Below are 15,435 nucleotides of genomic sequence, written 5' to 3'. Positions count from 1 at the left end.
CTAATAATCCTTTAGGTGAGTGTATGATACATATTTCTCAGCCTTTTGGCTGTAATCATGTTTTTTTTTTTTTTTTTACAGAGTAAAATTAAATTAAATAAAAGAATACAATTTACATTTACATTTAATAATTTATAATCAAATATAATAGTTTTATTTTAATTATGTGAGTTATGTAATGACAAAAAAAATGCTTAAAAAATGTACTCCAAGCAATTCATTTAAAAAAGCATATGTACAGTACGCCTAATTAGTGGTAATTTCAAGCATTTAAGCAAAAAGTTTTTTCTCTTATTTCAGAAGCAAATCCAAAAAGTGTCCAACCTTGACTACAGAACATCTACCATTTTCTTGTTTTAATCATTTATAATAAAATATAATCATTTTGTCACTATTGTTTTTCTTAGTTACGGCAAAAATACTAAACAACTTAAAAAATCTGCTCCAACTCATTGATTAGAAAAGCACACACGAGCTTAGTGTCGATAAGAGTCATCTCTTTAAGCGAACTCCAGAAGGGTTTTCCTCAGACTGTAGTGTGAATGGCTGAGATCGTGCTTCTCTGTAACTGATCGATGTTCCTCTGATGGTTTGCATGAAGCTCAAACGCTGCAGATAATGAAGGAACCACTGATGATCGTCACGTCATGATGTCTCCCAGAAGCTATCACACACACTATCTAACACACACACACTATCTGAAGCACATGAGACGAGCAACTGATCCTGAGGGAAAGTTTAACACTTTACAATAACGTTCCATTAGTTAAAGCATTAACTAACATTTTTTAACAATCAGCAATGGTATTCATCACTGATCATTGTTAGTTCATGTCAACTCAGGTCCACTGAATAATATTAAGAAATGCAACTTTTGATTTTAATGTTTTGTTAAATGAGGATATTTCTCGAGTTTAGATAGAACTTGTTTTCTACAAGTATCAGAAAGTCGTAGAGTTGACGAGTAACAAAGAAAAGTCAAAGGAGTTTTACTCGCCCTCATGTCGTTCTTTCTTCCATGGAACAAAGCGAGACGTCTGCGCTGGTCTTTCCCATGAAGCTGATGGAGATTGTCCCGTTGTGAGGAACAGACTGAACTCTGTCATGCTTTTCGATGGATAACTCCTTACATTCTGTTTTATTCCTCACACAAATCCGCCAAACGGCTTCAGAAGACTAAGGAATTAATCACATGGTGCTTTATGTCATTGTTTGAGCTTCTATGCACTGCATGAACATCTAGCTAAACATCTTTTTGTGTTCCACGGAGAGAAGAAAGTCATGCAGTTTAAAGGTGACATTATGCCCCTTTTCACAAGATGTAATATAAATCTCTGGTGTCTCCAGAATGTGTCTGTGAAGTTTCAGCTCAAAATAACAGATCATTTATTATAGCTTGTCAAATTTGCCTTTTTGTGTGTGAGAAAAAACGTGCCATGTCCCTTTAAATGCAAATGAGCTTTAGCTCCGCCTCCGTTCAGAAGAGGGCGGAGTCTTTACTCGAGCTTCAGAAACTCCAGCAATAACAAAACAGGCCAATCTCACTCATCCAGAATCCCAGAATAACCAGTAGCGAGTGCAGCCTTACGGAGAGACTCAGGAAGAGTTTCTGAATGTTAGTGGAGACATTTCTGTAGTTGTTGTGGAGTTACACTGATCATCTCATCATCATGTTGAACTTCTCCACAAGTGTCCACAGTTCCTGAGGTGTTTATAAGACAGCGGTGACATGTTCTGGTCAATAGTGTTCAGTGCTCGTCTGTGCTCAACCACAGAACAGTTTCAGGCTCTGCTGGATCTTTATCATTGTGTTAGAACTGGTCTCTGTTGTCGCGTGTGAAACCAAATGTCGGCTGGTGTGTGTAAACGTGCAGTTTAAGGGCCGGTAATATTATAATAAGATCCTCTTCATACGTCAGAAGGAGAGCCAAATCTGATCGTCTTATTTATTGACATGCTTGCAGAGAAAGGCTCACCAGAACACAGTTACTGGGTTTCACTTTTCACGTTTTCTGGGTTTCAGAAGCACCGATTATAGCACTTACACACGGGAAAAGTCAGATTTTCATGATATGTCCCCTTTAATATCAACAACATATTCTGGATGAACACAGAGAGACTCGTGTGAACGATGCCATCATGTGGATCCTTTCAACACGTGAACCAGCACACAACCACTGAGATTCACATCAGATTATCATTATATCATCTAATCGCAGCATGTGTGTGTGTGTGTGTGTGTGTGCCAGCTCAAGACCACAGGAGAACAGTGAACTGAAGAGCTCAGGGTAATGTGAGGAAACACTGCATGTGTTTGAGAGACTGTGATGTAACGCCTGTCTCCTCTCCGTGTGGAAGTTGAGCTTCATATTAACAGTGTTTTCCTACATTACCAAGAGCAGGACAACTGACGTTCTCACACACACATGACATCATGGAAAACTGGGCACCCGCGTCTCTCTCTCACAACGAGTCAGAGTCCAGGGATCCATCAATCTAAAAATACAGTTTCTATCACGGCATTCCTCACATACTTTCATCTCCAAACCTTGTGATTCAAGTGGCATTTAAGCTGGTTTGATTAGACTATGAAGTGGAAAAGCGCTGATATTTCAGCATGGATTAGTCATCAGCTGCTTCTAATAAAACGTTCAAACGATCTTGTTTTATCTGGCCGGGGGAGTTTCTTGGCAGAGCCGAGCGTTACATACTTACCTATTTACCTGGTATGTATACTGGCAAATCCCAACGCGTTCTTAAAGAGGAATATTCCCGTTTGGAGATAATGAAGGAAAACGATCAACTCATTCGTCATGAAGTTTCATAAACTGCGATGAGGTTATCACTGACCCCGCGTGCTTTTGTTCTCTGGATCAACATCCAGAGATATTACAGGAGAAGTAATGCAGTTATTATGTGGTTTCACGGCATACGTCAAACAGTTACTGCAGAAGCAACACGACTGAGGATACTGCGTTTTGTTTATGTGTCAAAATGAAGTGAGTTTAAAACAAGAAGAAATGTCTGCTAATCGAGTCGGAAATGGACCTCATCGGCAGATACTTTAGTTTTGTCGTTTGAAGCGTTTGCTTAATGTTAATATACAAGACTTCTGTAATTTCCCTTCTCCAGTAAATGTGTCTTGATTTAAGAATGTTTGGATGTTTGTGCTGGAAAACGACACAGAAATGCTGAGGAAGTTTCCATCTTTTGTAGGATTGCTGCATCTTGCAGGGAGATCTGAGGCGTTTAGTAACTGTGAACTCTCTATAATCATTGAGAGATAAAAGACATTTATTAATATCAATCTCAGCTGATCCGATCACAAGAGGTCAGAAACACTGCAGTTCAACACGAGTCTCTGATTTCAACACACGCACGCACGCACACGAACGCACACACACACGCACGCGCACACACACACACACACACACACACACACACACACACGCACGCACACACACGCACGCGCACACACACACACACACACACACACACACACACAAAAAACCTCCATGCAACATTCTGGGAACGTTAGTTTATGCTTATTAAAATCTACGAGCATTGCTGTATGTTAGAGCGACTCACTGCGTCTGACACTTTATGTCTTTTTCCCGTCACATATTTGAGTAATCATCATAAATTTGGCATCATTCAGAAACAAACACTTAAATTCATCCTGTTGAAATTGAACACTGCGTTACTATGAAACTCGAAAATTCTTTTCGTAAAATATCTGTTTTGTATAAAATAAAACAAAATAAAATGGTTAGTTAAGTTAATTTGCGTTACAGTAAACTTGAACTTTTTCCACTTCTGCAATAATCAGCTGAGTGTCTGTTTTCCAAAGCATTGATGAAACACAACGTTTGAGTTCAGATCTGTGTGAATTTAACAGCTTAATTTCACACTGAAATGCCACCAAATATTACACACATAATCACTGTAACTTACAACTGTAAAATTACAAGACTAGATAATTGTGACTGTGACTTGACTATCCGGAGCTGTCCTGCTGTCCAAGCACGTCCATGTTTTCCAAGATAACATGTTGTTTTTGACATTGCCAGTTGCAAGACAGATTGATATGCACTAAAGGAAGGGCTGATGAACTCACCGTTCCTGTGCTGTGTGTGTGAGGAGCGATGAAGATCAGGTCTCGTGACGCTGGAGTCACACGTCTTCACTGCATTCATCGCCCTGTTCCCGTCTGTCCTGCACAAACACACACCAAACACAAGTTATACTCAGCACGCGAGGGTCGCTTCACATTCACGTCACCATAACGGACCCATAAATGATCATCTTTCAAAGCTATTGTGTGGAACACAAAATGAGAGATTTAGAAGAATGTTCAAGCTGCTCTTTTCCATACCATGAAAGTGAATGGTGACCAAATGAATAGTGCACGAGTCGTATTGACTACTTTATGTTGCTTTTATCATGATTTTGTTTTGAGGTTTTTATCATGTTTTTTTTTGTTTTTGCTTTGGTCACCATTCACTCCCATTGTGTGCTTGAACAATCTGCATTTGTGTTCCACGGAAGAAAGAAAGTCAAAGGATGCGTAAATAAAGAGAAAATATTCATTTTTGGTTTACCCCTTTAACATTGTTGTGTCGTTTACTGGACTATTGTGTTCACACTGCTCACTGAAAGGTTCACTCAGAAGTTAATCTTGGGTTATTTTTTTCTACCCAAATCCTGGGTTGAGCCTTTTGGGTCCATTTTTGGGGTTATTTTTTCAGTATTTGGGTAGTTTTTGTGTTACCCAGGCTTTTTGCGACCTTGTCCGGAGAGAGCAGTGCAGCTCCATCAAATTGTTGTGTGTCTTTTTGTTGCCTTTGGCTTGCTCAGTTGGGGATATTTTGGGGATATTTAATTTTATCAATCAATAAATTCCACTAGAAACAAACTTTGTTGTATTATTTTAACTTAATACTGTGAAGCTGCTTTGATACAATCTGTATTGTGAAAAGTGCTATACAAATATACTTGACTTGACTTGACTTTGGTAAAATACAGGATTGTGTACATTTAATTTTAGCTATAAATTCATTATTGTTCTGTATATCGTTTAATTTTATGCAAAGCAACATACACAGCGGCGCGATGTGAGTCCCCTCAACAAGTGTCGGTCTTTTCGCGTGATGGAAATGCATAAAATTTTATGATTTTATTCAAAAAAAATATCCAGAATATAATCGCTTAGAAAGTTAAATATGTTCTCAGAACTGTACACTGAAAAATAGTTGAGGATTTAAGTTAATCTGTAAACATTTATTCATGTATGAAGTAAAATAATAATAATAATAATAAAAAAGCTAGTACTATAAAAATGAATCAACCCAATTTGCTGGGTAACATTAACCCAACATGTGTTCTGTCCTATATTTACCCAGCCCTAGGGTTAATAACTACCCACATTGGGTTGTTTTTAACCCAGTGTTTTTTAGAGTGTTCTGAACCAGAAATGGTTCTTCTACAGCATCACACCCTTTTGGACCCTTTATTTTAAGAGTGTAAGAAGCAACTTTAGCCTTGAACTGAGGCCAGAGAATGTGTTTCTGAACCAGACAGGACCGTTTGCTATTGATTTTCCTTGAAATCTGTTTTAGCAAGAAGATATTCAGCAGCGACTGATGCCTAACTTTTAGTTTACGAAGCATAAACTCCTTTAAATTCTCATAATGAGCGGATCTTAAACACACACACACACGCGTGGAGTGTTCGGTAGCTCTGAGCGCCTCCACAATGTGTCCTTGTGAAAAACGAGGCCTTCGGTTTCCTTTCCACGAGCCAAGACTTCTTTACACACCAACTACAGAAACAAACCGCATAGGGCACTCCAAACATACATCTCTGTTTTCTTTAATAAGCTGTGTTTTCAAAACCACTAAGATGTCTGAAGGACATTAATTCCCTAAAAATGTCACGGCTTGTAAAAATACTCTTGTTATCAAAACCACGACGGACAATTTATTGCACATTTGACAAGCCAAAGAGCCACAGCATTGATACGGCCTCTGAAATAATGGAGTATAATGGCCAAACTCATACGGCGTAGGTTTATGCTTTATAAATGAAACTGGTTAGTCATGCTAACTTGACAATATGTTTCACAAGTTAAGAATGTTTCAGATGGGGTGTGTTTTGACCTTGTATAACTGTACACTGGGAAACACACACAAGGTCAATGCAAATCAGAATTCACTTCCATAGAATTACACGAGTTGACGAGGCGTTTGTCCCACACATACTGAAGAAAGACTCTTAACTGATGGGAAAGCCTTCAAAGCCTTCAGTCCCGATGCAATACGTCTCCAGATAGCGTTTAGAGATGAAGACCGGGAATAAAACATGACACACACACTGATGATGAGCGCTGATGAATGTAAGCAGGGCCGCGGGAAGTGGGGTGCAGCACCCGTTTTCACAGAATTGTAAATGCAACGCATATGTTTGTTCATTAAAATCATTTATTTGTAATAAACACTTTAAGTGGGCTATTTAAATTTTTTTATTTATATGTTAAATTATCTTTTTAAAACATAAGCGCAGAGTGTTATGTAATATTGTGTGTGTGTGTGTGTGTGTGTGTGTGTGTGTGTGTGTGTCGAAAGAATTTGTCCGCAGCTGCTCAAAAAAAAAAAAAAAAACCCCAGTCAAAAACCCCACTGTCAGTGTTTTGTAAGGAACAGGCAAATATGTAAAATATAGCAGGAGACATTTTAATTGTTTACTAATAAAAGTTATTTTTTATGTCAGTGTCGTCTAGACAGATGAAGTTGACGACTCGCGATCTTCGCAGCACCAGAGAGAAATGCACATTTCATACGAATTACATAAGCAGCGCAGTCTGTTTTCTTACGTTTTGAATTGTTTTGCTTAAAAGTAGACATTTCAAGCGATCTATATGTCTTCGGTCTGTGAGGTAATAGGCTACCTTATAGGCCTACGCTGAGTTTTGGTTCATTTATGAGACGAGCTCCAGGTTCGCCAGCGCCTCCGTGTCCTGATTATCTATTTTCTAATAGCCTATATTTACTTCTTATTTATTAAATCCAGACAATTGGTTGATGAAACATCGATTAAAATTAAGATACAATTAATACAAAACGAAATTAAATTTAAAGACAGGCTTTGTGCTTTCAGTTTGAGGTCTCTGTGAAAGTTTTAAAACATTCTTTTAGTGCCGCTTTAGAGCGCTCACGTCCGTAGCGGAGAACTGTCTGTAACATTTTTTGTGAAATAAATTTTTAAAAAAAATGCGACTTAGTCCAGTGCGAATTAGGCTATATATGTTTTTTTCTTCCTCGTGGCGCATTTTTTGACTGATATGCGACTCCGGAGCGACTTATGAAATAGGCTACGGTAAGTTATTTATTCTTTTTGTGCAAATGTCCCATAAAGTCCCATCCTTTAAGGATTAATTTATGTCCCGTTGACCGGTCCATTGCATTACGAATAAAAGCAGAATCAATAAAGTCAAAAATGTGATGTGCAGTCAGGTGGTTTGAGTGTGTGCGCGTTTTTTGACGAGTTTTATAGTCTTGATTGTTTCTTATTCAAAAGTGGTGACGACCCTACCCCTGCACCCCATGCCCCCCCCCCCCCCCCACAAAAAAATCAGCCCCCCCAACCAAAAACCTCTTCCCGCGGCCCTGTAGTTAAAGGCCATCGTGACAGAACTCATGATCATCTCTGCAATGGGCCCAGTACTGGAGTAAATCACCGCTGGGAGAAACGATGCTCAACTTCTGTTGTGGTTACTTGGAAAAATCATAGGACACCAATAGCTGGCATATTTCTCCTCATTATTTTATGAATTATGAATTACCTCGTATGTCCTGCAATGTTACCAAGGAAAACATGACAATTGACTAAGTAAGTAAAGTGAAACTGTACTGTAAAAGGAAGCCTTTTTATTTCCCGCCGGTATAATAGCAACAGCGCCCGAGACCCGCCCACAAAGATACTTGCGTTTTGCGCTTGATACTTGTGTTTCAGATCGTTAAAATAGGCCCATATTGTTCACAGCTGTTTTACTGACCTCCTTCCGGGGTTGAAACACAGATCGAGTGATTACACGAGTCATGACACGGATTTTGGTCAATTGTACTGTATCTTTCAACATACCTTCTGATGTTCATGCATGTTTTTCTAGATATACTTTGTATTAAAGTGTAAGAAAAGACTCCGCTTGAACTGAGGCGCTGCAGCGATCCGTCACGTTTACTGTTTGAATTTTCGTGGTCAAATGTACAGAATTTGAAAGCTGAGACGAAAGCTGAGAAATAATGTCTGATGTAGATCTGGCAACCCTGGCTTGATTCATAGGGTCAAATAAAGCCTGCATTAGCGTCACTATTGTTCAACTGTTAAAGCCTTATTGTCACGTTAACTTGCCCTTAATTCAACACCAGATTCTCTTCACACACAGTATGAGTTGCAGTCGGACACGTTTGATTGACAGGATATAATCGGCCCTGATCATCGGCTGTGTTTAAACAATCGTCTGATGGCTGATAGCGAACATACCAGCTTTACACGGCCGATACCGATTATTGGCTGATACATCGGTGCATCTCTTACATATATATATGGACAAAAGTGTCGGGACACACCTCTTTATTGAATTGAGGAGTTTCTGTCACGTGTATAAAATCAAGCAGCTCCCCATGCAGTCCGCATCTACAAACATTTGTGAAATAAGTGTTTTGTTCTGAAGAGCTCAGTGAAGTCCAGTGTGGTCCTGTGAGAGAGTCAGTTTATATTCCATGGTCAGCTGTTAGTGGTATTATTGGAAAGCATTTAGGAAGAGCAGAAACTCAAGCAGAAGATCATGTAGAAAGTGCTGAGGCGTACGAGTGTGTAAAAGTCCCCAGCGCTCCGCTGAAGAGATCTGAACTTCCAGCACAGAAACTGTGTGAGTCTCGTGGAGTGAGTTTCTGTTCATGTGTGTGATATTATTAACAGAAACTCTTATTAAAGTCCCTGTTGGTTTAATGGTCAGCTGTCCCAATTCTTCTGTCCATATACTGTCAAAAACTTGTGCAGTCATTTCAACTCATTGTTTTAAATCTTGCCTAGTTGAATCTTGTTTAACTTTAATAACGAAGGTGAAATTAGCCGCGTTTCCATTACCCTTCAAATTGCGCAAATTGAAATTGCGAATTGAAAATATGCTTAATGGAAACACGTAACTTTCGCAAAAACTCCCATTTATCGCAAAACAGTGTTTCCGCTCACATGAGGAGGTTTTTCAGGCAATTCGAAAAAGAAATATTTCGCAAAACTGCAATGGGAACAGTTTTATGCGCATTTACAGTCACCTGACGTAGACGACGCGGTGTGTTTGGACAGAACACGAGACAGAGTTCTTTATTAAATTCATAAAAGACAAAATAATTACAGGAATACTGGATTCTAAATAAATGCCACAATCAAGACCTGGAAGCAGATCTGAGGGAGAAACACCCAGAAACTCCTCATATGTGTGAGTATAATAAGGGTCATTCCTCACCATTAATGCTTGGAAACACACACACATCTCCTTCCATTAATAATAATGGCCAGTGCAGTGGCTGGGATATAGTACAGAAACCTACCAATGTCCGTTGTCATGGTTTTTGGAATGATTTTACTTGTTTACTTAAAAATGAAGTTTTAGTCGCATAACATCGGTTAATAGAAACGCCGTCAATTCGCAATAGTTTTTTGTCGACATTAAGAAAAAATCGCAAACGTTTTGTGCAAATCTGTAATGGAAACGAGCCTATTGGTTCAAATATTTTGATGAGGCTAACATTGTCCCTACAAATATTGAAATATAGTTTTCTGACATAACTCCTATTTGGAAAGGAGTAAAACGCTCCTCTCATGAATGAACTCATTTGTCGGCAGTTTTGTGTGGTGTGTTTTCTTTTCTCCTGTCTTTTTTAATCACGTCCCCCTTTCCTTCTCTTCTCCCCTTCATCTAAAACTGACCACCAGTCGAGTTGAGCATCTGCCAGATTTATGGAGGCTTTCACTGCTTGCTTTATTTGTGTTGGGGAAACTCCAGGACTTCCAGAGATGAGTCTGAGAGAGAATTAACACACTGATGATTTTACTCTATTTATTATAGAAAGACCTGTCAGTGTCTAATCTACTCAACTGCACTCCTTTATTATTATTTACTTTATTATACCTGTTTAGCCATTATGAGGATATACTGTAAAATAAAAATATATCAAATACTTTTTTTGAATCAGCAAACTGGGAATAAATTCTTAATTTGAGCAATTACAGTCAAAATCAAATCAACATGAAATACACAAAGTATCTCAAACACTGCTAGAACACACACACTCACACACACACTCACACACACACACACGCACGCACACACACACACACACGCGCACACACACACACACACGCACACACACACACGCACACACGCGCGCACACACACACACACACACGCACACACGCGCGCACACACACACACGCACACACGCGCACACACACACACGCACACACGCGCACACACACACACACAAACACACACACACACACACGCACGCACGCACGCACACACACACACACACACGCACGCACGCACACACAAACACACACACACACACACACGCACGCACGCACGCACACACACACACACGCACGCACGCACACACAAACACACACGCACGCACGCACACACGCACACACACACAAACACACTCACTCACTCAATCCCACCCTGGAAAAACGACGTATTTTTGATGAGCGTAGTTAGTTAAGCTTTATTGCAGTTGATTTTCTTTTGTTTGTGTACGGTTAATTACGTTGCTGTTTAATTTCGTTAGATTGGGTTTTGTTTGTTATTTTGGGCCTTGGGTCTCTCTGACGAGAACACCACTCACTTCAGTTAATCAACTCTACTTTTTTGTTAAATCATTTTCCGTTTGGGCCACGGGTCCTTCTAATGAATCCTAACTGTTTATTGTTATTTACTTTTGTAATTCACATTATATTATAATTGATTGTATTCGCCTTCTTTGGCATTCTCCATCCGGTTCTCTCGACGTGACGGCCTGCTGGAAGCCTGGCGTACCTTCTTTCATTTATTGCGTCTTACCCCTAGCGGACGTAATAAGCATTCATATAAATATTATAACACTTCACTGTTCATCTGAAAACGTAATTCTACACATATTAGCAAGGATTTATGAAGAATTTATTTCTTTGACACCATTGCTGATGCAATTTACAAATATTTCTTGAGGTATTGAGTTTTCTAATACAACACACGTCTTTCTGAGTTATTTCTCTGTCTGCAGCCTTCCACAAAAAAAGACAAAAAAGGAGGGAATTAGAATAAAAATAGTAATGATGTTTGTGGCTAAATATGCACCAGCAAAATCCATACGACTAATGAGCGAGGAAACAATAAAAAGTGCCACAGTGAGTCTGATGACAGGTTATATATTTCACAGGAATGTAAACCTGCGCTTCTGAGGAACGGCGTGTTTAATGACGGACTGATCAGAGCTATAGTGTGAATCTGAAATCTGTTGATCTGTTAGCAAAGACTCATATTTACAGAGTTTATCCTAAAGTAAACACACACAGCGAAAGCAAAAAGGTGTCATACAAGTTGTTGAATTACTTTCTAACAGAAGATTTGGCAGGATTTAGAGCTTTTGCCATTCTATAATAAACAATGGCATGGGTATACTGAAAATATTTACTTAATTCTGCAAAGTGACTTATGGCAACATGTGCTGCTAAACAGAACGTCAGGAGTGTTATGGCGTCAGGTACCATGGCCTGTGTAAATACTCTCTGTGCTCTTGTTTATAGGAAAGCCCGTCTGGCTTCAGCTCGGCTGTGACCTCAGGCTTCTCAACGGAAAAATCACACAAGTGTTTGCTAAGAGAACTACAGCGGTGACAGACCGAGCCATGCTGTAAAAGATGTCCTCGTCTCCGTCATACCTAATAAACAGATCATGAAGAACATCTACATCTACACAGAGCTTTTCCATGTTCTCCAGCAGGACCTGAGATCATCAGCTGAACGTCTACTTTATGTGTTTGGCACACGCTTTCATCCAACTTTGCGATTTGAACGCTTCATGCATTCCTTGGGAATCGAACCCGTGACCTTGGTGTCGCAAGCACCATGATCTTCCGTTTGAGCTTCAGGAACAACATCTGGTCGTCATATGATCATCACACACACATTTAGTTGATTAGTGACCTTGAAATAATACAGAATATGAACTAACTACTAAAACTTTCTATTTACTTCCAGATTTAAAGGGATTTTTTTTTTTCTTCAGTATTGGACCCCATTGTGTATATACTACTACTACTAGTATTATTAGTATCACTACAACTGCTATTAGTACAACTAGAACTACTCATAACACCACAACTAGTACTAATGCTACTAATACTAGTACTAGAACTACTGCTACTATTACTGCTACTACAACTAGTACTAATGCTACTAATACTAGTACTAGAACTACTGCTACTATTACTGCTATTACTACTACAACTAGTAGTATAAGTAGTATCAATATGATTGCTATTAGTACAACTGCTACTTTTACTATTAGTACTACCAGAACCACAGCTTCTACTATTACAATTACTACTAATAGTACAACTAGAACTACTGCTAGTATTACTATTATTACTGCTAGTACTACTACTACTACTACTACTACTACTAGAACTATTGCTGCTACTAGTAGTAGTAGTAGTATTGTTACTGCTATTACTCATTCAACTAGAACTACTGCTGCTGCTGCTACTACTGTTACTACAACAACTACTATCACTACGACTGCTATTAGTACAAATATAACTGCTGCTCCTATTAATATTAGTACTACTATTAGTACTACTACTAGTAGTACTACTGGTACTGCTACTACTACTAGTACTACTATAACTACTGCTACTTCTACTATTACTACTAGTACTACTGCTACTATTACTATTATTACTACTTCTACTACTAGAACTACTGCTACTATTACTGCTACTACAACTAGTAGTATAAGTAGTATCACTATGACTGCTATTAGTACAACTGCTACTTTTACTATTAGTTCTACCAGAACCACAGCTACTACTATTACAACAGGTACTACTACTGCTACAACTATTGCTACTGCTACTGCTGCTACTACTACTACTACTACTACTACTACTACTACTAGTAGTAGTAGTAGTAGTAGTAGTAGTAGTAGTATTGTTACTGCTATTACTCATACTACTAGAACTACTACTGCTGCTGCTGCTACTACTGTTACTACAACAACTACTATCACTATGACTGCTATTAGTACCAATATAACTACTGCTACTTTTAATATTAATACTACTAGTGCTGTCGCTCCCGTATCGGACTCTACAGTCATAGCAAAATCTGCAACCAAATCACAGACTGACCTGGGTGCAGATTCTAAACCATTGTCTCTCGAAGACAGAAGGATGCCAACAACAACTACTGGTACTGCTACTACTAGTACTACTATAACTACTGCTACTTCTACTATTACTACTAGTGCTACTGTTACTATTTCTATTATTACTACTAGAACTACTGCTACTACTACTACTATTACTACTATTAGTACTGGTACTGCTATTACTAGTACTACCTGAACTACTACTGCTAATACTACTATTACTACTAGTAGTAGTATCACTACGACTGCTATTAGTACAACTAGAACTATTGCTAGTACCAGTAGTACTACTGGTACTACTACTACTACTAATAATAATAGAACTACCACTAGTACTACTACTACTAGTACAACAAAAACTACTGCTACTATTAGTACTAGTAGAAGTGGTAGTAGTAGTAGTAGTAGTATTATTACGACTGCTATTACTACAACTAGAGCTACTGCTACCACTACTGCTGCTGCTGCTCCTACTACTCCTACTAATAACAATAATTACATCAATAACATTCCTGTATCTCATGGTTATTATGCATGGTGCTCACAACACCAGAGTCTGGGTTCGTCTTGAATGCAGTGTAGGTCATTAAGGATAAAAGCACCTGCAAACTGCATGAATATAAAAATTATATCACACATTTATATGCTCAGGAGTATATTTTATACATCCTACACTATATAGTCAGCAACACACGGCTGGTCATGTGTTGTATCCCTATACATTATTTACCCATAATGCACCTTATATATTACAGTATACTCTGAAGCACAGAGCTGACTAGCCCTGGATTTCAATTGAGCTTTGAGATGTTCACCATCGGATTATTGAGGTTATTAATAGCAGAATGTGCTAAACATCAGAGCAAACTTTTTTGTGACTTTACCTTTTTATGACCAATGTGGTTTAGTCTAGAAGGCCCTTAAAAGCTGCGGATGACAGGTGATGCATACAGCGTTTCGGAGTGACTTATGAGAGATTAGCTATGTAAACCCACGCTGAAAGTTAAGAGGTTAACCATCTCAACAAACAGAGATGAGTTTGAGCTACACACAACACACACACAACTCGCATTTACAAACGCAGCGCTGGCTTTGATGAATCTGTGCATATTTTCAGCCCTCCACTTCTGAGTCGTTGTCGTATCGCGAGGAGCCAAACCCTTAACATTTCAAACAGACCGTTCTGTGTTACAAGCGACTCTTGGCAAAAACCAAACACATTTTATAGTTGTAATGAGTGAAACAGTTTACATTTCTAAGTTTAAGAATGTAGACTTTTCTTTAACCTGACCTTTTCTGTTATTTTAAATGATCCTTTGCTTTGACTCAACCCAGTGCACCCAATACCAACCACTACACGCTCGTTCGCTCACAGGAACTCAGTATGAGACTTATATAATCTGCCCGGTAACAGCGCTGACGCCAAGCATAAATACAGCTGAACCACTTTTGTTCTTCTTGTTTATTATGTATATTTAATGTTCACACTGAGCCTAGACACTAGAAAGAAAGACAGTCACAGTTCCACTCAAAGTTCAACAAGACAAAAATAACTCAAAATCCACAGATGCCAAGACTGAGTAACTCAAACCGGGATCAGTAATCCCACAGTTCGACAGGTGGAGCGTAAATTGTCGCGTTCTTCCAAACAATTTGCATTTTACAATCTTTTAAAGTCATCATGAAGGGGAATTTGCGCTGGTCTTTTCTTCTCTATTGTGACGTACATCTAACCCCTAACCCCTTATAGTCCACTATCCGTTAGTCTAACTGTTCATTTTAATATATACTTTTATTTATATATTTACAATTAAATCAAACAACGTCTAACCGTTAGTCACCTAGAAGAGGCTTAGTTGACTGAAATTGTATTAGTCGTTTAGTCGCAAAAAAAAAAAAACCTCGAAACAGTGTTGAAATCCCGCCGGCTGTGACGGACAGATCGTTAACGGCAGGAAATCCAA

At 38.8% G+C, this 15,435-nt stretch overlaps 1 protein-coding gene across 1 annotated transcript in view; it reads right to left on the bottom strand.

Annotated features, from left to right (window-relative positions):
* myocd (myocardin) overlaps positions 1-15,435 on the bottom strand; it is a 113,665-nt gene that overhangs the window by 87,191 nt on the left and 11,039 nt on the right. Inside the window, exon 2 of the mRNA XM_084434839.1 lies at positions 4,118-4,215. Coding sequence (XP_084290965.1) covers positions 4,118-4,196 — 79 coding nt within the window. The 5' untranslated portion in view covers positions 4,197-4,215. The remainder of the gene's footprint in view (positions 1-4,117; positions 4,216-15,435) is intronic.

This window comes from Rutilus rutilus (assembly GCF_951802725.1).
Source record: "Rutilus rutilus genome assembly, chromosome: 16".
Lineage (NCBI taxonomy): Eukaryota > Metazoa > Chordata > Actinopteri > Cypriniformes > Leuciscidae > Rutilus > Rutilus rutilus.
The sequence above is the reverse complement of the archived record's forward strand: the minus strand, read 5'-3'. Positions and strand labels throughout refer to the sequence as shown.